This window comes from Grus americana, chromosome 1 (assembly GCF_028858705.1).
Source record: "Grus americana isolate bGruAme1 chromosome 1, bGruAme1.mat, whole genome shotgun sequence".
Lineage (NCBI taxonomy): Eukaryota > Metazoa > Chordata > Aves > Gruiformes > Gruidae > Grus > Grus americana.
In genome coordinates, this window is record NC_072852.1 from 26,119,422 (window position 1) to 26,146,623 (window position 27,202).

At 41.4% G+C, this 27,202-nt stretch overlaps 1 protein-coding gene across 5 annotated transcripts in view; it reads right to left on the minus strand.

Moving 5' to 3' along the window:
* Positions 1–27,202, minus strand: part of CPED1 (cadherin like and PC-esterase domain containing 1) — a 153,330-nt gene that overhangs the window by 121,499 nt on the left and 4,629 nt on the right. For all 5 annotated transcript variants that reach the window (XR_008575473.1, XM_054813359.1, XM_054813358.1 and 2 more), the window contains exon 3: positions 19,380–19,566. Coding sequence is in view for 4 of the 5 variants with exons in the window: in XM_054813359.1 (XP_054669334.1) it covers positions 19,380–19,566 (187 nt within the window). In the remaining variant the exon portion in view is untranslated. The remainder of the gene's footprint in view (positions 1–19,379; positions 19,567–27,202) is intronic.

Below are 27,202 nucleotides of genomic sequence, written 5' to 3' on the forward strand. Positions count from 1 at the left end.
GTTTTCATCTTTTATTCTTATCTTTCTGTACTTCATTCATTCTGGAAAATTAAAAGGCTGGTCAGCTTTATTTTTATTTTAACTTCTAGTCAATTTGCAATTTTGCACTGGTTCACACCATCACCCTAAAAATAGTCAATTTACAAGCACTAGAGGATAAGATGATGACAAGAAACAGCCAACATTTGTTTGCCAAGGACACATCATATAAAACTAGTTTAATTTCTTCTGACAGAGTAACCGATGTAGTGAACAAAGGAAATAGTAGCGATGAAACAATTTGACTTTACTAAGTCTTTAGACACTGTTTCCACATAACATACCTGTCGGGTGAGTGCACAGCTATTTGAAAAAATGAACTCTACATTATCAAAGTGGATTTTTTTTTAGGAGCAGAACCTCAAAGCATACCCCACTGTACATTCAGTTCTGTTCAAATTTCTCATTAACAAATTCAATGATGGAATAGCAATTGCATTTATAAATAGCAAATGACATCAAGTTGAGGGGAAGTATAAGCACTTTGGAAGACATGATCAGAATTCAAAATAATTTTGACATATGGTCCAAATTCAACCTGAGGAAATTCAAAACAATTTGGAAGGAGAAATCAGATGGACAGATACAATTGGCCAGAGAACACTACCGCAGAAAAAGATCTGATTCATAAACTGCGTATGAATTAACAACATAATACTGTTGCAAAAAGAATCCTCAAGTAACTATTGAGTTGTTCACAAAGATTTATTGGGACTGAAAGAGCCGACTTCCCCTCCTTTAAAATTGCATTTTAAATTTATTCCTGTCAAACAGAACTCTAAATAATAGGGACTATTTCCTTATAATCATAACCCGCAGGCATTAAGAATTGCAACTGAACCCGTTTGAGAGTTATATACAAGGAACAGGGGGTAATCCTGCTGTCGCGGTTGGTGTTGGTCATACCTCATCAGTAACTCTGTTTCCCGGTTTTGGAAAACATGGTTTGAGCAGAGGGTTACAAGAAGGAGGTGAGTTTTAGAAGACTTTGTACTGGGTCTGACTGGGATGGAGTTAATCTTCCCTCCAGCCGCAGAGTGCCGTCTTTTAGATTTGTGACCAAATCAGTGTTGATAATGCATCAATGTTTTAGCCATTGCTGAGTAGTGCTTGCACAGTGTCAGCGCCTTCTCTGGGTCTCGCTCTGACCCCTGGTGAGCAGGCTGGGGTGGGCAAGACATTGGGAGGGGGCACAGCCAGGACAGCTGACCCCAACTGACCAAAGGGATATTCCATACCATATGATGCCATGCTCAGAAATAAAACTTGGGTGTAGTCTTTCCAAGGCCACCATTGCATGGAGGCTGGCTCAGTATCAGTCTGCTGATGGGGGGTGCTGAGTAATTACCACTGCATCACTTGGGGTTTTTTCCCTTTTTTTTCCCCTTCACTTTTTAAATTGTCTTTATCTCAACCTAGAAATTATTCTTGCCTTTTCTCTTCCAAATGTATCCCCCATCCTGCTGCACAGGGTGCTGAGTGATCAGTTGGTGGGTCCCTAGTCACTGGCTGGGGTCAACATACAACACATTTGAACTATGAAGAAGATTGATAGAATTTTGGTTTTGTTTTTTTTTATGTGTTTTCACTAAAACAAGTTAAGGTGATAGGAAATGGCTTCCCCATATGTATTGAGTTTGGTTGGGACAGAGATAATTTTCTTCATAGTAGCTTGTATTGTGCTATACTTTGGATTTGTGACCAAAACAGTGTTGACAACTGTTGTGGTTTAACCTGGCAGGCAGCTAAACACCACCCAGTCATTTGCTCAATCCCCACTCCTCAGTGGATGGAGGAGAGAATCAAAAAAAAAGGTGAAACTTGTGGGTTGAGATAAAGACACTTTAATAGGACAGAAAAGGAAGGAATAATAATAAATAATAATAATGATAATTTACAAAACAAGTGATGCACAATGCAATTGCTCACCACCCGCTGACCGATGCCCAGCCAGTTCCCAAGCAGCATCTGCCACCCTCCCCAGCCAGCTTCACTGACGTGGGTTTGTTGGGTTTTTTTGTTCAGTGTGATGTCCTATGGTATGAAATATCCCTTTGGCCAGGTGGGGTCAGCTGTCCTGGCTGTGTTCCCTCCCAGCTTCTTGTGCACCTCCCACCTTCTCACTGGCAAGCCAGTATGAGAAGCTGAAAAGTCTTTGCCTTAGTGTAAACACTGCTCAGCAACAATTAAAATATCAGTGTTTTATCAACATTATTCTCATCCTAAATCCAAAACACAGCATTATATCAGCTACTAGGAAGAAAATTAACTATCCCAGCTGAAACCAGGACAATAACAGAGGGATGTTTTAGCTACTGCCAAATGGTGCATCAAGTTTTTTTCTGTTTCTCACGCTGCCCTGCCAGCAAGTAGGCTGGGCGTGGGCAAGAAGTTGGGAGGGGGCACAGCCAGGACAGCTGACCCCAGTTGACCAAAGGGATATTCCATAACATGTGATATCATGCTCAGAAAAAAACTGGGGGAAGAAGGAGGATGAAGCGGGGGGATGTTCACAGCTATGGTGTTTGTCTTCCCAAGTAACCGTTACGCGTGACGGAGCCCTGCTTTCCTGGAGATGGCTGAACACCTGCCTGGCCATGGGAAGTGGGGAATGAATTCCTTGGTTTTCTTTGCTTGTGTGCACAGCTTTAGCCTTACCTGTTAAACTGTTTTTATCTCAACCCATGAGTTTTCTCACTTTTACCCTTCCGATTCTCTCCCCCATCCCACTGGGGGAGAGTGAGCAAGCAGCTTCATGGTGTTTAGTTGCTGGCTGGGGTTAAACCACTACACCATAGAATAAATTTTTACCCATCCAAAATCAGTTGTCCTCTTTAATCACTGGTGGCAGAATACAAAGTAATCATTTTAATTTGCAGCAAAGGTTATATAAGGAAAGTTTCTAACTGCAAGGATGAAGTAGTGGAATATGTTACTTTAGGAGGTTACAGAACCCTTGCCAAGGGAGATCCTGAGATTTGTAAATGACAGTTTTTTAAAAGATGTTCCCCTCAGCTCTACTTGAAATATATTTCCAGGCACCTCTGAGCTGCATGGATGTGGAGAGAAGATTTTCATGAAAAGTTATTGTTTAGGTACTGACACATTAAACTGTATTCAAATATACTTTTGGCATGTTATAATTCTGATCTGTAAAAAAAAAAAATAAATATGATGAATGTAAATTTTAGCTTTAGGTATCATGAGTCCTCATAGTTTACAGGGAAAAAAAACCAAACTCTTCTGCTCCTGCAGGGTAATGGAGTGAGCACGGATTGAACCAAGTTTTGTGAGGAGGCACATATTTATGGAAGTAGCTGCTTGTGCACAAATCCAATTTTAAACAAGACAGAGGAATATATTTTACAAAGTAGGCTTCATCCCTGCAATGTTGTCAATTTATAGGAGCCAACGGTTTGCTAGTCAAGAGTTTAGAGTGGAACAACTACTGGCCCTGGACTCCGGGCTGGTTTTTATGCCCCTCAGCATCTCAGAGGGCAGCAGCATCAGGCAGGCTGCGTGACGGGGTTTGGGGACATGGGAATTCTACACCTCTGAAGATCTGAGCTTCACTGATAACACTCCAGGGAAAAATATCCTTTGAAGACTATTTCTGGTTACAGCAGCTTGGCTGTCTCGCTAGTGCAAAGATTAGAATGCCACTTGTTGGACTGAATGCTTTCTCTTTGTTATGTCCTTTTATAAGGTTTTGATATCACTGTTTCATTTGTAGGGCTTTCCCTAGAGGGATGTCTCATACCTAGGTGTGCAGGATTTTTTTCCCTTAAAGTAGTTACTGGAGGTATTTTAATTTTTCTTTTGGCATGGCTCTTGATAGTCATGAGCTATCACCAATTTGAACTCACTATGACAACAATGAAGAAATGATCACTCTGGTAGGTGAAGATAGTGTAGGAAAAGACAGCAAGGTTTATGATATTTTCTGAACTATTCTGGAAAGCAGCTGTTCACTTGTTCATGTGCAAACCTCTCCTTGTTTCACACAGCGTTCTCCATGCTACTTGTTGAGACTGACTGTACTCAACCATAACGCAGAGTCCAGTCCAGTAACCACCTGCTTAACTAAACAAATTAGGCTGAAATATTTTGGCACATTAATTGCAGTATCATATTATAAGTATAAAAAAACCCCACCCTATGTATGAGGCTGAGATTGTTGGAAGCAGTCAATTCATTCACAAAATACTTTGTACAGTTGCTGTATGGCTGCCTGGGAAGGGCTGCAGGAATCCTGAGGACAGTCACTATTCACCTTCCTTGAGGATGATCAGTGGTTTATTTTGGCTCAGTTACACCATAACTAAGAGGATCTGAAGCACCAAGGGAAGCATTCTTTGTGGAGGAGAGGCTGGCGTGAACCAAGTGGAACCAGCCTAATTCCCAGGACAGCTCACCTGTCCCTGAACAGCTTAGCACAAAACATTGTCCTGTGCTCAAGAATTAATGCAGTGTCCTATCCAAGTTCAGCATTTGGGGAGTGAAATAGCCATTTGAAGTCCTATCACAGTGCCTCAGCCATAAAAAAGGGTGATGCTTGGCTATTCTGTATCTCTTCTGCAAATACTGTGGAGAGATGTTAGGTCTAACTACAAATGGGGAGGCATAATGATTCCACTCTTGTCTGGAAAAAAAAGAGTTATTTCATTATGGTTTCCTTATATCATGAAGGGCCAGGCTGCAAGCCTGCTTTTCTTGTCAGTCCAAATCAGAATTTTAAGAGTAAAAAAATAAATGAGTGTAACAAGCCAAGAACTACCAGTTTTTCCCAAAACTCTTCTCAAATATGGCAAGATGTTTGCCTTTTTCCACCTGGTCTCAGACTCTAAAACTGCCTTGGACCTATCTACCAGGTCAACCAGTTACCATCTTCCTTACTGGAGTAATTGATAATACAAGGCAGATGACTTTCTCTAAAAGAAGCAAAAGAAATCTATCATAGGCATAAAAACAAGAATGGAGAAGAGACAGGACAATTCTTTCTCCATTTGTATCACATTCACTCATGCAATAGATTAATAATCCTTTCTTCAATCAACAAATTACTATAAGAGACAACCATGAAATAATTTGTAGACCTGCAGCAAACAGTGTAAAGCTGTGTTTTTCAATTTGCAGATATATGGTTGTCTGTAAGATGACAAAAAGTGGTACACAAAAAACCTACAGTATTATTAAACTATATCCACATATTTTTCTGTGCAATCAAAGAATAATTTGGAAATAGAAGTAACTGAAGTACATTCAAAAATTAGATTAGTTTGACATAGGGAGAAGAGTACTGCAGTGTGTAAGACAGGTGCATTGGATGGTTCTTAGTTTATCGGGGAGAGGCTGTGTCAGGCTAAGAATAATTCTCCACTGAGTTGTATTACAGATTGTAACTCAACCTATAGTTTTTATCGTGGCTTAATCTGTCAACTCAAGCTATGAAAACATGCTGTCAAAATACTTTCTGAGCTACAGTAGAGGTTCAACAGCAAGCAAAAGGAAAATATGTAGTCCTGACCCACAGGCAAACACATCAGGGCAATTAAAACACTCAAGCCTGTTATTCCACTTCTGTGCTTACACACTGTGCTTTGGATGAATATTCAGATTACTCTGGTATGCTCTCCACACATGGGTACTTTCTGCGTAGCAAGCCTCAGTAAAACCAAAAGCATCTAGTAATCCAATATGGTATGCTCAATTTGTATGCAAGCTAAAAAAGGTTTACATTCCTAGTTGCTCCCAAATGTTGGAATTCTTACTCTCTATATATTTAATACGCCAGGTAGGCTACCACAATCAAAGCTGCTAGACATGTTTCTCACTTGCACAAGAAAGCATTTGGGATGGAAGTACTTGGTACCTAGTTAAAGCACATAGCTGCCACAGATCTGCCAAAGCTCTGCTAATCCATGTGTGTGGGTGCTTCCTTACCTGCTGTGAAGGTGGAGAAGGCAACTGTCTGACAGAAAAGCCAGAGTGAGAGATATTAGAGACAGGCTACTGACAGTGGGCTGGGATGAAGGACCAGGTGAAAACTGGAAAGAGAGGATGTGCATATAGAGAGGAGAAGGATCATGCAGTTGAGACATGTAGGGATCAGACTGGGGTGAAGAAGCTCATGGGGAGGGCAACTCTATAGTTAAGGATGCTATTGTCCATATGCTCCATCTGTCATAGGCATTGGAAAATCTGCAATAATGTCCCCGTCCTGGTACCAGGGTTTGGGGCAGAGCATGACAGGTGGCAGTGTGCCACACATGGATCAAAGAAAATAAATCAAAGTATTGCCAGATTTTCACACGTGCATCCTGCTGAGGGAGGAAAACCACACTGCTTCATGAGCTGAAGAAGAGGGTGCTTGGCTCTCCAAGCCTCAGCACAGAGGGAAGAATAGTTCCTCCCCGCTTTGTGCCAAGGAAGAAGACTCCGCCTGACACAACTGCCTTGGGACAACCCTCACTGATCCAAGTTACTCCAACTGATAACTCTCAGGACTGTATCCAGGAAAGAACTTTGTATCCCTGTTCTGTGCACCCTGAGGCAAAGTCACGTGAAAAAGTGGCATGCAGTCATGAAGTGGAAGGATGTATCACAAGCGAGTGAGTCAAATCAAAGTTGAAGAGTGCACGTCACAGCTTTTGCGTAGCTAACTGTGCACTGCTTGTGTGCATAATATGCCCGCTCTGGTCTGATATTCACAAGGTTCTTCAAGATCTCCCACTGTTCATAATAAAGTTATTTGATTTAGACTTCAGATAACATAAAGCAAAGTAGCAGTTTAAATACGTGAGGTAGTTACCTCTGCCACTCACAGAGCAGAGTAGCAAAAGAAGGGAAGCAAACACATGAGGCAATGAAGAACACACTGGGGACAGGAAAACTTCCTCTTTGCTGGATAGAGAGTTGTAAAATGAAAAACCAACAGAGTCAATTGATGCAAAATCACCAGGATTCAAAGATTCCATTACAGAAACTTTTACTAAAATTCCAATTATTTTTGCAGCGAAGAAAACGACACGAAGGAGCACAGAGGCAATATGCTGGGTGGGGGAACCCCAATAATCCTGTCAGACACAAGCCCCTGCCCTGGTCCTCCCCAGCTGTCCTAGGGAAGACTCAGCCCCAGTGCCCATCACGGCGAGTGAACAGGAGCCCCAAAGCATCTTGTGGACCCGGGGGGCAGGGGGGTGGGGGGAAGTGCATTGCCTAAGGGTGTGGGACTCGTTAGGAGGTGCAGGGTAAGAGCATTTCCCAATTGCTTATTACAGGCTGTTTAGTGGAGGAACCAAAGGTGGGGAAAAGGAGGTATCAAGGTAGTTTGGAGAGGAACGAGCATGGGAAAACAGAGGAATAACGGGTTAAAAAGGGATTGCTATGTGTAAGCAGTGGGTGGTTACTACTCTTGGCCGGCCATGCCCTGCACCTGGTCAGGACAGTCTGTTCCTGTCCTCTCATTAAACTCCATTGCCAACTCTTTTCCTGGCTGTGGGGCTCTCGCACATGTGTGCATGTGTGTGTCTGGGGCTCTGCGTGCAGCCCCTGGAGTGGGACCAGGGCTCGGAAGCTGCTGTGTCCATGGTGGGGCAGCAGCTGGAGCAGGAGCGGGGGGGTGTGTGTGTGTGTGTGCTGGCGAGTGGATGAGGCTGTAGGCGCTGTTGTGTTTGTGTGAGCGCTGAGTGTGTTTATCTGCGTGGCTGGCTGTGTGTCGGTATGTGTGGGGTGTATAGGTGTGCGGCTGGGAGCACACGCTCAGCCTCGTTGCTGGCCAGACCCAGGAGCACGCTGCGTCAGCCTTGCCTCTGTCGGGCTGCTGGATTTGGCAATCCCTAACTTGGATGAGTGTGCTCATAGGAGCTTCAACAAAACTAAGAGGTACTGAGGAATCTTCCCCACCTTATTATGACCGAGCCTGCTGATCCTGCTACTCTTACAAGGAGTAGTCTGGGTGTTTAGAGAGGCACATGCAACAAATGGAGAGAGCCAGAGGCTGGAAATTCAATGGGCAATTCAATGGGATAGTGCCTGGGGACGAGTTCTGCCCAAGGAAACCAAACTGCCCGTTTGAATATACTTTCCATCCTGCCCTTCACCCCAACCTTTCTACCACTCCCACTCTTTGCAACAGGACTGAAAGCATGAGGAACCTGAGCTGAGAAGCCCTCTGAATGACAGCAATAATAAGAATTCATCATTGACTTTAAAGGGCAGAAACTACTAGAGCTGAGAAAACTGCCTCTTCCCTTCTATGGGTATAGAAGAGCCTCACGATAAGCAGCTAAGGAGTAGATGGGTTTCTTTGGCTTAATGTCCTATCTCATTCTAATTACAATGAATGAGGATTACAATTAAAGTGTTAAAAGCATGGCATTTGATCTCCTTTGCAAGAAACAAAGCACATATTTTAAAGTCTGAATGGCGGCTCTTGATCACTGCATTCACAGCACTCGGGCATCCCACGCCAACATTAATTAATGTGTCAGATTCCCTAATACCCAAGAGGCAGGAAACAACCAGAATACTGAGAAAGAGAAGCTTGGGAATAGAGGCAATGGGTAAATCAGTGTCAGGACACAGGCTCAACCATTGGCCTGCAATCATCCACTGTGTTTGTTTTCTTCTCCCTGGGTGGCCATGCGATGCCCCAGGAGACAGCTCAAGCCAGTGACAGTTCCTAAAACTCAGTGAACAGCAGGCCACCCTCAGTCAGGGGAAAAGAGTTTAGGTATGTGGACATGAGCCATACGGCATCACTTCTCCTCAGGACTAGGCAACTGACCCTTTTTATTTATGACTTAGACAAAACAACAGAAGACAGTGATGCGATAATTAAGTCATGGCTAATGTAAGGGAGATTTCCAGCTGTACCCCACAGATGCTGTTTTCTCTGCAGAACACTACGCTGCCTTTAACTCTACTCACCTGGCATGCCATGGGGTAGTGAAAGTCAGCGATACAGACATCATCATGACTACATGTAGAGCATCCATGGAACATGGACTTCAAAGTAGACGTTAACATTATCTCTCCAAACATTTTAAAGAAACATAGGGTCAGATCTCTCACTTTTGAAGGTCAGCAGAACCCCCCACATTGTTAGATCTGCAAAGAATGTGTACTATAATGTCTGGGATGTAAATCAGATGTGTCGTGGTGCTGGGTAGAGAAGAAAAAAACCTGCTGCTTTCTCCTACCTCACACATTATCCTGTCATAAAGAGGACAATCCAACTGGTCTACAGTTACCTTCCGTGCTAGTACCAGCTCAAGTATTTTTTTCTTGCTATTCTTAGAGGTTTCTCCAAGGGTCCTCTAACCTTTTTGCTAAAGCTATTGCACTTCATTCCAAGTGAAAATGGGGTTAACGTGCCAAACTCTATGTATTTAAAGCCCTTGTCTTCAGCCTACTCTTTACAGAGAATTACCTCAATTATTTTCTGTTGAAGACTGACTTCTAGAAAGGCACCAGTAATACCTAGCCTCACTGTGGTTGTGAAAACTGGAGCTAGTGCTTTGCTTTTTTTTTTTTGAGACAGTTGCTGAAGCCAGATGGAAAAAAAATATTTAAATACCTAATTCCCATTTAGACAAATACTTCTTGATCTGGTCCAAAACAGCTAGGTCTTGTTCTTATTTTGTTTATCAGCCTGTTTAGCAAAGTACTTTGATATTTTGAAAGGTTTTCTGGTTTATCTCTTTAAAAAAAAAATAAAAATTGTAGCAAACAGTGGTTTCCTTCCAAATAAAGAAAAAATGGTTTTGTCTTATTTTACCATTTTACACTAAAAGTCCTCTTTCAAAAAGCTAATCAATAGAGCTGTATTCTGTCAGATTTAAAACAACTGCAGTTCTGCCAAATTCATCTTGCATTTACACAATGCAAAAAACCCCCCACCGGTATATTCTATGTACAGACACACTTTTAGTAGTTGCTATAAATTAAAAATGAAACTCCTTTTTATAGCTAAATATTTATTTTGGAAAGCATTACCACAAATGTCAGAAACAAAGTCATTACAACAATGAGCTTGTTATAGAAACACTTTATGCCTTGAATAATTTGTTTCAAACTTTCCAAAATACATACCACTCAGCTCTTCCGTCCTTCCCTCTGTCAAAGTCTGAATATATTTTACTTACGTGAGGCACCCTTGAGGGAATATGTTTAGACTATATTTTTTTATTCTTGCTACCGGTTAAGGTTCCTCAACTTTATTTCAAAGCCTATTCTTTTGTTACTTTTTAATCCAAACCCATTCCATATTTTGTCCTCCTGTTGTTAAAAACGGATGTTGTTTTGTAAAGAAATGTGCCTGCCAAATATTATAGAAAATTTTTTTTCTTTCTAATCAAAGAGAAGGTGCCACTTTTAGTATTAGTCTTCTGTACAATTTTTTTTTTCAGAAATCTGAAAGCTCTCATGACCAACTTGAAACTGAAGGATAGTTAGTTTTGATTTCTGAATATGCCAGAGAAGCTTCCTTTCTCTTCAACATCTGTGCAAACTAGGATTACCTCCAAATGGACAACCTCAGCAGCCAAATAAAAGAATATTCAATATTACATTGAAAAATCAATTTTGAGGGATTATAATGAACGTCAGAAGGAGAGAATAATCATTCCCCTCATAAAGGAAAGGTTCCCATTTGATGTAAAATAAGCCAGTGTAACACTCTGGTGCGTGAAATTTTCAGAAACATGTTCTAACCCGTGGGTGGCTACTGCACTTTTGCTGTCTGGGGCATTTTTGGGATGAGGCATTCAAAAGAGCTGTCAGCTGAAAGTGGATGCAGCTGGAGAAAGTTGGAATCTGAACCTAGGAATGGAGTGGGCTGGGTGCAAATTACAAGGAAGGTCCACATGGTGTATTAGCTTTTTGCTATCTGAACCAATAAAAGTCATGGTAGCTAAAGTAAGGTAAAAAAAAACCCCAGCCAGGTTCGGTTTCAGTGGTATATAATGCCTCTACCTAAAATGGGAGCAGAGTGATGAAAGACACCACACTTCTCACAGCTGATCAGGGCTCAGAGCCAGTCAGTGCATCAAAAGGGTGCACAGCTTCCAGCAGCCAAAACACTGAGCAAGACGAATGCAACAATCCCATAGACAGAGTGCTCTGCCTGGTCTGCTACGGGCTTCTGGCTACACTTCCTGTCATTCTCCCAGCACCTACATTAGTAGACAGTCATCTGACATTTAGGAACAGACATATATATTTATAAACCAGAGACTTTGTTTGAACCCTATCAGAGCCAGGATTCATTTCTTAGAGGGAGGCATTTTAAAAATACTTGAATAAACAATTACCTGCTGTTACCGTCTTATTCCATAGCCTACATTTACAAAACATTGCCTCAAACCCTTTTTACAGGATTTGCATGTTACTAGCATGTTATACAGCTTGTATACTTACACCTTAATCCCTCGTATTTATTCAGTTTCAGTAGACTCGCACATTGTTGCTTTCCTTTGGCCTATGTGTGTATCTGCCTGGACAGTGGTGTTTTTCAGATTCTATTAACATGACATAATTTATTCCAGTAAAGTTTTAATTTTAGCTCCCTGTGTAATCAGTGTGTAATATTTTAATTACTGTAAGTTCTAGGTCAGCCCAATAAATACTTGACAAAGTTCAATGTCCTTATACTTTTGTTATGAGCAAATCAAGAATTTCCCTTTCTCAAGGAAAATAGCACATTTGAAACAGAGTTTTTAGTACAATTCTACAGAGGGTTTATTTTAGTGACACAAAGAAATAGTTTGTGTGCTCTTCTGCTAGAAAACATGAATATGTTCTGCTAGTAATAAGGAAGGAGAATACATATTGTTCAGAAAAATATATGATGCATTTAGATTTTCTAACAAGAAACCACAGCATCACATCAGAGAGCAGCATTAATTTGGGTATGTCAGAAACTGATCTGTCTTGTACTGAAACCAATGATGTCTGTGGCATGAGATTAGGCATCCACTCTCAACTACTTGCCAAATAGCCAGGCTTAATTGCTAAAAGCAAAATTAAAAAGTGATCAAGACAGTGTATGTGTCTGGTATACATTTTCTTCCTAAAACTATATGAACTTTCATTTTAAGGAAGCAGAACAAATTTAACAAACATTAAGTGTGCTTGCAACTCAGTATGCTCTGAGAATCATATTTCTACCTATTTAGCTTGTTTCAGAAGCTCCTTGCTTAACAACATACAAAAAGAATGCTTCTGAAATGTATGGTTCACTCCTCAAAACTTTGTCCAGGATTCACATAACATATATTTTGCATTAGGAAACCAACTAGCTTTGTATACTGTCAGCTATATATTTGTACCAACAGTTAAGCAAAATGATTTTTGGAAGAGAATATAAATTTTCTAGATTTGAAGATATCCATGTATTTGTATGGTAACCCACAAAATACTTCTGTGGCTAGCCTCACCATTATTATTTTGCACAACATTTTAAATGACTGACTTCTGATAGAATGATCTTGTGCTCTTACTGGCATGCTAGGATCTCCAGTCCTGCTTATTTAACCTTACCTCCACAGGGTTGTTTACACTTTCAGAACCTGATTTCAATTTACTTTAATTTTCTCAGAGACTTTTGTATTTAGAAAAGCTGAGCATCTAGTGACCTCTCTATTCCTGACATTTCCTTTACTCTCCACTATGAAAAAGAACAAAAACCCCAGTGTCCCATTTCTGTTCCAAAAAAACTAAACTGCTTCCTTCAGTGGGTTGGTCCTTGTAATTGAAAATGGCAACCAGATGTTTACAGAACACACCAGCAATTTTCCTTGAGGCCTTTACTCTTTATAATTGTTTGCTAAAGTTAGTTGGACTTCATGGAAACTTGTCTAAGTAACAAACAGCAAGTAGGGTCTCCTCCTAACTATACTCTGAACAACTAAAATAAAACATGAAATAAAAGTAAAGTTAAGACTAATGCTAGCTATTCCTGTTAATGTATTTCAAACTCCATGGAAAACCACTCACTAAGGGAGAAGATTTGGTTCTTAGGACTGATTTTTACATGCCATCCCATGAAAACCCTCCCTATTTCAAGAGTATGTTATTTGCTTTCTACCTTCTCAAACTTCAGCTGGCTGATTTTGTGCTCCCTTCCCTTTTCCACACTCCCATCAGCAATATTTTCTCATACATTTGGGATTTTTTTTTTTTTTTTGAGAATATTTTGCATTTTAAGAAGAAGCTGTAAACTACATACTGCTTGTTCCTCAATTAAAGCCCTAAGTCACCACAGCTGATTTGTACCTGAAATCTCTCCATCTGCTTTAGAAATCACTGTTTTCTCTCTTTAGTTTCTTATCTATCTGCTTCATTTGCTCAAGGCTAGTCACAGACTTCAAGAAGTTTGTGAGTCCGTCTTGTTACCCCACAAGGGGACACACTACACCAAATAAAATTTCTTTACCTAGCATTTCAAGACCCCAGTGATTGAATGTTCCATAGCTCCAGGGGATCCATTTGATTACTTCATTAGCCTGACCACCAAAACAGCTTTCCTAATACCTAACCTAACTTTTTTGTTGTGGTTGTAGTAGTTCATGTTCTATTTACCATAGTCATGAAGAACAGATTGTTCTTTTTTCCTTGGCAGCAGACTTTTTACATATCTTACATTAACAAGTACCTCTGTTCCCCCAGTCATACCAGTCTTCACACTCATTGAAGAAAGAGCATCATTGCGTCCTCCTGTCTCTACCACCTCCTCTAATTCTCACTATTTTTGCTGATATAGTATGTCTTGGAAAATGAAAAGCAAATGTCTGACAGTCAGCAGACGTGGCCCTGGGGGCCTCCGAAATCCACGGCTGTAGTTTATTCTCTAGACTAATTAGCAGCCCTGAGGAAACTATTACTGGCTGCACTTCTGAAGTAGCACGGCACTTCTGCAAGTTCTTACCTTGCTGCTGGCCAGATGTCAGCAGCTAAGCTGATTCTTTTGCTGATTTAGCCTCTGGTCAAAAGTATGAATAGTGAGGGGTACTAGAGGTGATACAATATGCTAAAGGATTAGCAAAGATATACAGCAAGGAGCATGCATTTTACCCTAGTTCTGACAGTGACTCATATGGTTTTTATCCTAGTTTCTCCAACTTCGGTGTGGCAACATTTCTCTGCCTCCTAGTCCTCCTGCGAATAGAAGTGAAGAGACACGGACATTTTCTTCCCATGGAAAATGTAGATTTTCTTTAAAGAGCAATTTTCCAAAGGATACTCCACAAACCAAAATGAAAAACTGACAAAGACTGACTTGAAAAATTGCTTTTTGGGAGAATCAAAGCAGAATTTTCTTTCCTCTGCCCCCAACTGCTTCTTCAGTCATTCACTATCCAGAGAGAGACAGAAACCTGCAGCTATCACCACTCCACGTCTGCTGAACACCTGTGCTTGCTTCTGCAGATTCACGCTTCCCGACATTCCCCAAGCAGCAGCTTCTACAGGGAGCAACTGCGGGGTTCAAGGAAGCAACAGATTGCTCTATTGAGACCCAATAAGGGAGGCAGCAGAGGCCATATCTGCCATAACAATACAACAATTCTCAAATCAGCATTTTATAACAAAATGAGTTATGCCTGAATATATTCAGGCAGTTTTAACAATGAGGGGTTATTCACTCCTTGCTGTAATACCTAAGTAATGCCATGAGATGCCACCTTAAATGCCAGACAGATCTCTTGACCCCAGCACGTAAAGACAAGGGCCAAGATTTGCTCGGACTTCTTCCCACGGGTCTGTTGTCTCACTCATCCCTTCCTGTTCTTGGAGCAGCTCCACCCAAGCACCGCTCCCACATCTGCAAAAAGCCAGATCATCCTCATAGTTAGTTGCTGGAACCAGGGCTTAATTTACACAGCCAAGTACTTAGACACAACATGCTCTAAAAATGCAGAAAACAGAACAGAATTCAGTGCGTATTGATAAAGTCAGCAAAGAGGAAATAACTTCAGATCTAATATTCTTTGCAATAAATCAATATATATCTTATTTATATCTTATGGAACAATAAATCACAAAAAAACCCCAAACCCTAAAAAAGGCCACAACCGAAAACTAAATCAATAGCTGTACTGTAACAATCTTTCTAATGGCATGGCTAAAATTTCATCTTCAGTGGATCTTGAGTGCACTCAAACTGCAAACAAGAAGCCATAGTAAAGTTTAAATACTTAACTGTAGTATTCTAGAAATAGGAAATGTTCACGTAAAATCACTATTATAAAAATGGTTTATGATTATTTTTTAAAAATCAGCCATTGCAATTGCACAAATTTCCACCAAATTATTAAAATTAACATTCTAAGGCAGCAGGGAGCATATAATGTTACGCTGCACTCAGTTTGCCAGCAGCCTGAATAGATGCGCTGTTTCCCATGGGCAAACTGACTGTCATTAAGGTTATGCAGAATCTCTTCCATTCCAAAAGCTAGCAGTAACAACATCTTGCATGTTATTGCAGAAAGAATTAAAACTGGCTGGTCAGATTTGTAGCATACAACTGCACATGTTTTTCGGGGCCTGCAGTTTTCTGAGATTTGCGTAACTATTAGTAAAGGTGAAGAATTGAGAAATAAAGGAAATGCCTATTAAGGGGGGAGTCACCATTGACTAATGAGGCAGGCACATTGAGCAAAGGACAGAAAAACTCATGGCTTCAGAAAAAAAGATATAAGTAGTTTAATTATCTTAGAAGATGTCATCTGGGGCAAGTATGGAATTAAGGAAAGGTTCAGGCAGCAGACAGTAACTAAGGAACGTTATTTTTGGAGGGCAGAAATGCATTTTAGTGCAACAAATTTCAAGATAAAACTTCCCTGTTAAAAAATGTTGTGAAAATATTGGCAGGGCATCACAGAGCCATAGGGACCCACAGATCCTATTAATGTTTCCTGTGGCCCCAGAGATGAGAGCTTCTCGGACTGGAAGGACAGGGAAGAAGGCAGAAGACTCTGGAAAATATTTGGCAAGTTCTTCTCCGGCATTTGCTGCTCTGGAAGGACCTAAGGGCACTCTGAAGCCAGGCGGCTCGTCCCATTCACCTCTGATAGAGCAGCACAGCTCCATGCTGGGCTACGGGAAGGACAGCCTGCGCCTTGTGTGGCTTGGCACGGAAAACCTCCCAGGTGAAAGCCCAGAGGTGTGTGGCTTTCTCATTCCTCCTTCTGATCTTTTTAATATTTTCCATCAAGATGTGTGACACCTGTTTCAGACCCACTCCCAGGCTGCAGCAAAGGCAGAACACATCCCAGAGGCTATGTCCCTATGAGCAGATTGTCACATTTTAAAAAAAGGAGGAGGAAGGAAGGAGGGAACAACACACTAAGAACACCTTCTTCTGCCTAGCTGGCAAACAAGACAAATGTACCATTTATAGATGTGCTGCCAATATAACCTGATATCTTTCTCATCAGCTGTTGTTCTGTTATCATTTGAACTGCTTGCTTCATGATGGACTTACCACAGACACTGGAGGTACACACCATGCTTAAATGGATCTACTCCAGCAGCAGCTGCACGCCCAAGGTGGCAATCCCAGCTCTCCGCAAAACCTGGCTATCCCATCATCTGCTACAAACACAGTACTTACTGCCTCTCTATCGCCAGCCCAGCAGCAGACTAAGAGATGTGTTAAGCCTTACAGAAAAAATGGCTGATATAGGGCTGCTGCAAAAGGAAAACTCAAAGAGCTCGGAGCAGGCACAGATACCATCAGTCCAGGGGCTTTTCCCTCCATGTGGGCTTAATTGCTAAGGAATGGTGAAAGCACAGCTACTTTTTGTTCAAGTAAAGCTGCTTGAAAATTTACTGACAAAGCTATTTTTCAGTTAAAAATTAGGGGTTTGAATAATTTATGTTTTACTGCAGAACGCATCTGTATGGATTTTTCATAGGAAACCCATAAACCACAGTCTCTTTGCCATAAAAAAAAAAAAGGGGTATGCTTTTCCTTTTTAGCCAACTATTTTCCAGTTACCAAAACTCAAAATGTTTTGGTTGGTCTGTAAGAAGTAAAAAATTTCCACTGGAGAAAACTATTCTCCTGATGTTTCTCTCTGACAGCAAGGAACAAAACACAATGCTGCAGGCCAGGTGTGGAGTATCTCTCTGGAAGATCAGTGTGCAGAGCCGTGACACTTGGGTTTCAAAAGGGAGCAGAACTGGTCCTAAAATTAATAGCGGGCCAGCACAAAAAAGTTAGGAATGTTTTGTGGTGAATTTTTTTCCATATATGACTTCAGCTAGACTCTTGGCTCTCAGCCATTCTAAACAAAAAATCCTTTCAAAATTAGAGTGAACTTTGAAAGATACACGAGTAAGACAGACTGCACCAAAAATAAAAGCACCGGATAGAGCTGCTCAATAATACCAAGTAAGAAGGAACGACTCTTTTAATAGATTTTTCACTCATGATCTATGTTTCTCAGTTCATTATCTACATATTTTTAATAGAGGAACATATTTTTAATAGTTTATAACACACCTATTAGGAAAATATTATGACAAAGCATAGCTCAAAATACCCTTCTCCAAAATAAGGAGTACTGTCCCCTCCAGAACAGTAAACCCCATCATCTACTGCCAAACAAAAATAACTATGAGTGTAACTTGTTTAGTTCTAAAAAAAGATCATTGGTTTGGTATGCAGACATGCTCTTTTACTTACTTGTTGTTTTTAAAATATAATTTTAAAGCTAGGCACTTACATAACACGGGGAATAGTTAAAGGCAGAATTATGTTGCCATTAAATGGAATTAGTAGGGTCTTACTCTTTACCTTAAATTGGCAAGCCTTTTGACTTTTTTATATACTCCAACATCTGCTGAAAGCTGTAGGATGTTCTTGGAAAGTACCTAAAACCTTTTTATCATTTTTTTTCCATTACTGGAAAAATACTACAGGAAGTGCTGGTGCTAGCCTGTAAAAATATAAATACCCACAGTTAAGTTGATTTCTGCAGAGGAAGTGTTTGGAGGGTAAAAACCTGTATTGGAGAACTTCAGCTAGCACTGATTACTGTAGTAAACTCTAGCACAGTCATTTTTTTTCTAGGTAATAACTGAATTTGCCATATGTACTTCCGTGGCCATTTGAAACAAAAGTATTTCACGGAGATGGTATGCAGGTCCCCAGAGGTGCCATCTCTTCTCTGCAGCCCATCTGACGTTAACAAAGCCTGCAGACACACTGTGTCTTGTCACTCTGAGATGGACAGTACTCAAGGCAAGGAGTGGCTGAAAGGTGCCTAAGAAACCATATTCAAATAAGAGTGAGGTGAAGACAATTTAATATATCTCGATACAGCGTGCCAAGAAAACTGCATGTACCTCATTTTCAAGAAAGTTTCTTAAAGAAACTTGAAATTAGTGGTGGAATTCTGAGCAGCCTTAAGCATGCTAAGTAATTATGTTTTTCATCTATGCAACTACTCTGACTGGTTACAGCATAAAGCAAAACTGAGCTCTCTGGTAACCCCAGGAATGTATTGCTAGCCTGAATGATGCAAGCAGCACTCCCTTTAGCATGAGAAATAATCATCAACCACGCCATTTTTCTACTGACAGCATGGTGGCCTGTGTATTTTTCTCAAAGCCTTCCAGTTCCAAAATTGGCTTCCAACAGAATACCAAATTGAGAGCACAATTTCAGTTCATACCTCTAAGGTGTCCAAGAGCACTTAAACATGGTCCGCATATACATAACTGGTGCTTAAAGCTCCTCTATCAAGCACAGTATAACTCTGTATGACAAAGCTATAGTCCCTTGTGCAAGAGATCAAGCTTCTTCAGTAGCCTGCTTTACCTGTGGATCACATTTCAACAGCAACTAAGAACCAACAATAACTTACACCAGCTTCTGCAGCAAGTGCAAAATGTACTTCTTCTGTATCATGTTCTTTAAAAAGAACAATCAAAACTTTACTGGAAGAAGTTTTGCATACAGCTTTTCTTTAAGAGAGAAAAGGAGAAAGAACCAAATGTAGCAGGTGTTTGTTTTGTTATGAAATGCTCTTTTGAAAATTACTCAGTTATATTGATGAAGTTGGTATGAGAAGTCATCAGGAACAAAACTGATCTGATTTGGTTGCCAAGACTATGATGAATCACTCTGCTGCATTTTTTTTACAGAAGGATATATCTAATGGAAGAATCATCTAATTGCAGAAAATTAGCTGCATAACTGAGAACAACTAGAATTTGGCTTCTATCCATATTTGCATCGAGATGTTATAAGCTTTATCTCTGTGGAAGAAAGCTGGATGAATAGCTAACATTTAGTAATTAATGAATTAACTAAGTACAATTAATCTTACTGTGGTAAGGGCCCTCATGCCTGGGATCTTCCCTCAGTGTCCTGTTTTCAAAGACTGTGACTGTATATCCATATTTTGCCAGGATGCGCTGACAGAGCTGACGGTCAGTCTCACGGTGGGCAGGAGGCGTGTACAGAACTGCTCTTCTCGTATGGCTTCCAAAGTACTGGAGAATGGAGTCATCGATCTACAGCAAACACAATCCAAAGACAATGGTGGTAAGAAAGCACACTCCTCAGCAGTATAAGATATAGTTGGTATTTTTCAAAAAAAGAAACTAGTAAATTACTGTGACAATCAGGGAAATAGTTCTGGTGTAATTAAGAATTCTCCTTCTATCAGGGACTTCTGACCACAAATTCCATTTTGTCTTCCTCTCCATTTTTTTTTCATTTTGGACTGATATTGCAAGGGTTCAAAAGCTCAGGACAGCAATGGAGGATCTTTAAACCGTGGTCTTGCCCCCACGGAAACACCTTTGGCTGAAATCTGGGCTGCTCTGGGGAGCCGGTAACAGTACTTGCCAGCTGACTTTGACCGTGGCCTCAGGCTGATCTGTGGGTCACCTAGCAGAGAGGACTTGGTGGGTCCCACATAAACTGTTCCAAGGAACGTGAGTCCTACACAGATGGTAAGTGCAGGGGTCTGAGTTCTGCTGCACAGCTTCATTAGAGTACTGATGTAAAAGCATGCAAGGGAATCCTAAACAGTACTGTAGATTTCTGTGCCTCTAGCAAATTAAATGTAACCTTGTCAGTACCTCATTGCCTGATTAGTCCAAAACGATCCCACCCATAGGAGGACTAGCAGAGAGGCTTGTATATAGGAGCAAGTGGAAAGGTGTATGTCTCCAATGAATCCCAAGGAACTCTTGCATTGTCTACCATTCATTGTCTTCCCACATAGTGCCTAGGGACAATGGCATCTAGAGAAAACCCTTCCTCTGTATAATAGCCTGGGATACGAGCTTCTTGCAAGGAAAAATGGAAAAGAGCTACCCCAAACACACAGAGATAGTGTGAGCTCGACATTAAGTTCTGAAAAAAGCAAATTATTGGGCCACTGTCATTGGGTCTTTGGGACAGGAGGATATCTTATGTCTTACATAAGGCATAAAATTAGGATGCTCTATGTAAGAAACAGGTCACTAATATCTGGAATAGCCTAGCTGTTCTTTTGCGATAAAAACACCATCTACAGACAAGATTTTCTTTTCTTATAAAGTATTTGTCTTTAGGATTGAAACATACCAGCATTCAAGGGATTAAATTCAGGACATGAAATTAGTTATCGGCAAGTTCATGAATTTCAACTCAGCAGTAGTTAGCAGTATGTCCTTTAAAAACTAAGTTATTCCATAACTTCTAATTTTAGTAAGGTTATCACTGGAGAAAGGAAGTGCTACACAAACAAGACACCACCATTTTGTGCACAGTAGACCACACTGAAAAGAGACAGATGCTATGACATAAACAAATGTCATTCAAGATGTGTCCAGTTGTTTATAGGCCTGAGATCCAGTGATAAAGTCCCTCTTCTCAGCAGTCTGTTACCCAATTACAGAATGCAATTTTACGTTACGCTTGGCTGAAGTGTAAGCTTCTCTGCGGCAGTGAGGAACACAAACTATTTCAGAGCCCTGAGCCTCTAATGCCACCTCTGCTTTTGCTCCAGAGCAGACATCCCCCTGTGAAGAGGGTTAGTATCACCGATGAGGAAATCCTGAAAAATATCTCAGTACAACACTGTCAGTCTTTCATGTATATTTGCTAAATGTGCAACCCAAAACTACTTTAGGCACTGGGAAAGTCAAGTAAAGGTTGATCATGTGCTAGCCGGAAGATGCACAAATAGCACAGGGTGAAGTCACAGGAACTGAGTTAGGCAACCTGTCAGATGTCCTCCCTGGCATCCCAGTGTTTTTAAAACACATTAATTGGGTGGCAAGCACAGCGTTAGAGCGTGTCAGATCGCCCTTCCCCACCACAGCACCCGCGATTCTTTCCCTTATGCCTTTGCCCCTCCCTCCTCTCCTCTTATCTTCTCTCCTTCCTGCTCTCCTGCAGCGCCAGCAGCTGCTGGCAGCCCTTTCTCTCCATTTCCCTCCCTCCCAGTTCCTAAATCCAGCCCTTGCCTCAGCCCCGCTTCTGCACTCCCGCTCCCTCCTCCTGGCAGTCCAGCCAGACACGTCCCGCTTTCCATTTCACTTGCATCGCGGAAGAAACTCAGAGGATAGAGACACCTCTCGCTTTATTTTGCCAGCAAATCCAATTTTCAATCCCACGTGTGCTGCAAGGACGAGTGTTGCGGGGTGAACTGAGGACACGTGAGGAGCACGGAGGGGCTGCAGCCCAGCGCACATCCCTGTCCGGGTTCAGCTAACGATTACGGCTTCTCCCGCTCCTGTCCCTCCCGGAGCAGCTGAGGGTGCCCACTCCCTGGTGCAAGTCCCGCCTTGGACTTGACGGCACTTAGCGCGCACCTCTCCTCACTAACAGTTATCACACTTTCATCATGCTACCAAAACGCACCTTTCTTTGCGAAACCAAAGCCTCCTGCAGTATCGCTCCTTAAGTGTTTTGCTTCAAACACACGTTAAGAGCTTCTGCTCAAGCACCAGCAATGACTTTCTTTTCCTCTGCGGGCAGCACTCCCAGGACGGCCCTCACCGGGTTCACGCCAGCCCAGCCGCCACCTTGCAGCCCATGCATTGTGCAACAGGCCTTGGCTGCCCAGGGTGTTGGCCTGGCCTGGGGCCGAGCTGTGCCCCCGCCGCTCCCCGTGCCTGGCTGGCGAGGCACAGGGGGACATGAACCGACTGGCCTGGAGGCGTCTCGAGGGCCGTGGGGACCCCACGGGGTCAGCCTGCCTGCAGCAGGACCCTCCAGGGGAAGGGAGCTCTCCCTCCCGCCCCCACTGATGCAGACGGCATCTTCCCCAGTTCCCTGGGGATCAGCAGAAGTGTTTGCAACACTCCAGCTTGGCAATGACAAATATTCAAAAGAATATTGATAGTAGCACTAAAAAAAAAAAAAAAAAAAAAAAAAAAGGAAGTTCAAGCAGTGGCAGTAACCTAGGTCATTTCCACAAAACACAAACGGCCTCAAGCGGCTCCACAGGGCCTGCACAGCAGCTGGCTCCCACCCTGCACTCTTCATGGCGGCTGGCGATGGCCCTCACATGCGGAGCATGCCACTCGCTGCTCTGGAGGGCTTTCCTTGGGACATGCAGTCCAGAGGTATGTGAAAACCCCTCAGGCTGCCAGTGTCCACAGCCCCCCGACGCAAGGCCGGCAGGCACGGAGCAGAGCTGGCAGGGGACACGCTTGTCTGTCTGCGCCCCCAGCCTCCCTCCCACCGCCCAGGCACCAGGCACTTTTATCCACTGGCTTCCCAAAAAGCCACGACAGGATCCTCGGGACACCGAGACAATTCAGGGTCCGAAATTTAACAGCTTGATTTCTCATCTGGTACTATTAAATAAGATGAAGTAGCTCAACACCATTTAACGTGCTTGCTTGAGGTCCATGTGTAGTGTTACCAAATTTATTTCCTCTGCCCTTTCCTTTAAGAGCTATTTGCAGTCCAAGTTACAAGATGCAACGTGTCCTCTCTCTTTTCTTGCCAAGTCAGTGCAATGTAGGGTGGGTTTTTTGTTTTGCTTTAAACCTCCTGTTAGCTACGCAGAATTAAAATAATTCTGGCCAAGTGCACGCTTGTAGCAAGTGATTCCATAATTTTTTCCAAAGCTTTATATAAAAATGGCTTACATCACTGGCCATGCTGATCTAGTTACTACTGGATGTTTTCAGAATTTCCAATATTATAGCAACAGCAATCATGTTTATACACTTAAAGAGTCTGCTGGTTTTTATAAAATGTTTCTCAATCATAAAAATGCAGTCTGCGCAGAGAGCTGGTATAAAAGAAGCAGAGTGCAATAGATGAAAATAAGCTGTTCACATATTTTGACGGTTTATGGTTCTGATTTTTTTGGCATTCCTATAACTTTAATGTGCAGCAGTCTTTGACCAAAAAAAAAAAAAAAGAAAAAAAAGGATCCATAATATTTTGAATATTTGAGAATAATTGTTAAATGGTCAAATGTTTTCATGTCCCAACCATTTCTTAGCTCTTCCCTAGTATGAAGTCTCGGGCTATTTGTTAGCAGGTCAGTGTATTACAGATTCAATACACCTTATGTGAAAAGGATTGGTAAAGAACATCTGTCGCCCATGTCTTACCTAGAGAATAGTGTGGCTGTCTCCACAGAAATTAATGAGGCTTTACAGCAAAGCTGAGATTTCCCATATGATTTAGGATGAGGCCTATGTCAGCTTTGACATGATATACCTGCTCTTACAGCTTGCCAACCGTTGCACTTAGCTGAGACACTGACCTCATTTTAGTGCAATAGGCTGTTACACAGATGATCCACAGCCTTAAAAACTGGCCTAAACAAACCACAATGGGCTGTAAAGTGAATAAAAATGAACTTTGTAATTTTGTTTTCCATTTACAAAATAACATGAAAAACGCAAAAGAAAACAAATTGAGCTCCATAAAATTTATTATGGATTTTTAAAAAAATTGTCAAATCAAATGTATATTCCTCTGAGGTCTTAACAAACAAGACAAACAGCCCAGTTTACATAATATGAAAGCTCAAGAATTATGTAACCATCCTTGTCCAAAAATAGACATCTATTATCTATCTGAGTTGCAGTTCTTAGTTCTTCCTGTCTGCAAGTTCCACATAGCTGTGAAGTTCTCTGTTAAAGAGAAAATGTTTTGACATTTTCCTTGAAACCAGTTTATCCAATTCTAGGTTATGAGTGCATAAAGATATAATTGATTGTATTAGTCTTTGAAGCTTTCCTCTATTGTACAGAATTTCTGGGTTGTTCCAAAGATCCAAAATTTGGTCAGTAACTGAGTGTTATAATATATAATTACTGTCATTGTTTTGGCCAAGAAGAAAACAGCGAAGATATTTCAAGTTGAGGAGAGAAAAACAGTTCCTTGGCGTTTTTTCAGATTCCAGGAAGATTGCATAATTCCATAAATATTGATGCATTGTCTCTGCCTGGCAAGGAAGCAAATATACAGTTTGAACTGTTGCCATAGAATTTCATTGACCATCACTTCAACTGCAGAAACAAAATTCTTCTTCCTAACATAATGGCCCAACTCATGTCTGCCTAAGCTTCTCTCAGGAAAGAACCCAAAAACTGTGAATCATCTTTTCAGCTACCCAGTTGTGGTGGCGTTAGTCCCTGCGTTGATTTACACCAAGCTAGCCAAGGCTGTCAGTCTTGTCCAAAAGCTTTGAGTAACTTGACTGCAGCTTGCTTTAACCCCACTGCTTTCTGCAGGTACTGGGCTGCTGTGAGAGATACGAGCCACTCTGCAAACCAAAAGGCCTTTGCATGAAAGGGGAGTGCAACAGAAATACTACGAAAGAGAACCAGCCTTATGTAAACAACACCAGCATGACTAGCAATATTGACCACTTAAATTCCCATTTAGCCAGCAAAGGAAGTGTGGATCTACCTTTACTGCTAAATACCACCTGGCACAACAACATTACAAAAAAATCCATGAGTGAGACTCCTAGAAACTACCACGCTAATATTAAACAGCATTAATAAGAAGAGCGATAATAAAAACTTAGCATGTGGCTCTAATGCCCTAAGTCGTTCATTTATAGGCCTGTGCAGAGCTTTATTAATTCCAAATGTGACTTTTAAATTCTTTTTCATGTTTGCATAAAAGTTCACAGAAATAGCAAGTTGTTCATACTACCGTTATATTTGAAGTGCACATAGCTCCCGTATCAAGAAGTAACAGAGAAGTTAATTTCCTGTTTCACTTTCTGGAGGGTATTTAAATGTGTCAGCTTTATGTTCTGTTAGATTTCCTAATCAGAAAGGACTGGGTTGTAGAATGAAATGGTTGGAATGTAATCCTGCTTCCAATTGTTTGCTGAATAAATACAGAACAAGCAACTAGATTATTGGCACTACTTTGATGGCTGGTTTCTGGTGACTTCATAAATCCAAGAGCAAAACTGGAGTTATTTGCATAGTCATCCACAGCACTCTGAGCTGGAAGTACAGAGCTATTTTATCAAAATGCCTTTGCTTTATGATTGCATGTAGTTCATGGCACCAACTGCCTTCTCTTGAGAACAGACGACGAGTCAATCCTACCATCTTATCAAAACAGCTGCTTTTGAGGAAAGGGCTCCAGCGAAGTGCGTGACCGAGATTCTGCCTCCAGTTCCCACTTGCTGCTGATGCATCCTTCTCAAAGTTCCCTTCCTGCAAAGAGTCTCCACCCTGCCCCTCTTTCCTGACTGCTACCACAATAGCCTTGCTCTTTATCACCAAAATATCTCTAGCTATCTGTGCAGTAAAAATAGCTCTTTCCTCAGTGCCTTTTGCAAAAAATGTCCTGCTTTCAGAGGGTGCAATGCAAATGTGGTACCATTCCAAGGAAACCAGTTGCTGATACCATACCATCTGTTGATTGCTTTCTATTAACAGAGGTTTCATACTAGGAAAGTTCTTTGTTCTTTTGTGAGGAGAAAAGAGTTCTCATCCCCCTACTGTATTCTATAAAATAAATATCCTTTTAAAGATTAAATTTGCTTTAAAAATGTATCAAACCTTATTACGCATAATGCAATCTTTTCTATCCAGAGCTCTCACCACACTCCATTTCTGCATAATAGCAAAAATCACCCCTTCTCATTGTATCATCCAGCTTCATTTCTCCCATTTCACCTATTTACATTTCAAAAGTTCCCACTATCTTTGTCTTCTTTTCTTTCCATTTCCATTCTCCCCTTCTCTTCCCCAGCACAAATCCAGCGCCCTCTGTGCACAATCTCTTCCGTGCCTTCTGAGGACACTAATACATTGCAGCCGCAGTTCCCTGCTCTGCCTCCCACATCTCCCCAGCCAGTGCCTCCTTTCCCCGTTCCATGACACTCCTCTCCTGCCCCCTTCCTTCCCTGCTTATTCTGACGGAAGCAAGTATATTCCATCCAAAAAATCAACAGAAAAAACCCAGACATATGCCTTTAGGGGGCGAAGTTAATCAGATTTGTTTTAAATGTCTGCATTAAGTCATGATGAATTTTGCATTAGAGGCAGTTATTTCCATTGACTATGAAGTCCAGCTTTCTGGCTCTGACAAGATAGAGTGGAGCACTCAAGAGAGGATAATTCCACTCTGGATGTCCAGAGTTCTACAGTTCTAGTAACAATTCCTCAGCTTTTCAGTAATTTCACTCCCAATTTTCAACTATAGGTACCTGGGCCTCTAACCTGTGCCAGATATTCAGCTGAATCTACCTCTAGAGCTTGGTTAGGATTTACACCTGATGTTTCTCTTTTTTTTTTTCCTTTTTTTCTCTTTTTCTGCATAGTATCTCTGAGATATGGCCACATCAAGCTGTCATTATCTTGCATCTTTCATACTGTCCACTCCCAGTGAATGATATCCTATCCTATTTGTTCAGAATGAAGCCATAAAAAAAACTTTTCTCATTCTTCCTGTTTGCTCACCTCATTATAGCTCCTCTTGGAGATAGATCTTTTACACCAAATGTAAGTAGCACATTGAGTGAAGTTGAAAGTGAAGGCAGCTTTTTTCACCATACCTGTTATATTTCAGTTATTAAGATGCCAGCCTCACCCACTCATTAAATTCTCATATAATCATGAGAGTCTGTATGTCTTGTTTGTTTTCTTTTTCTCAGCTGGCCTGAAATGGCCAGGGGATGCGAAGCAACGCTCTTGTGAGTATCTTGTGAGT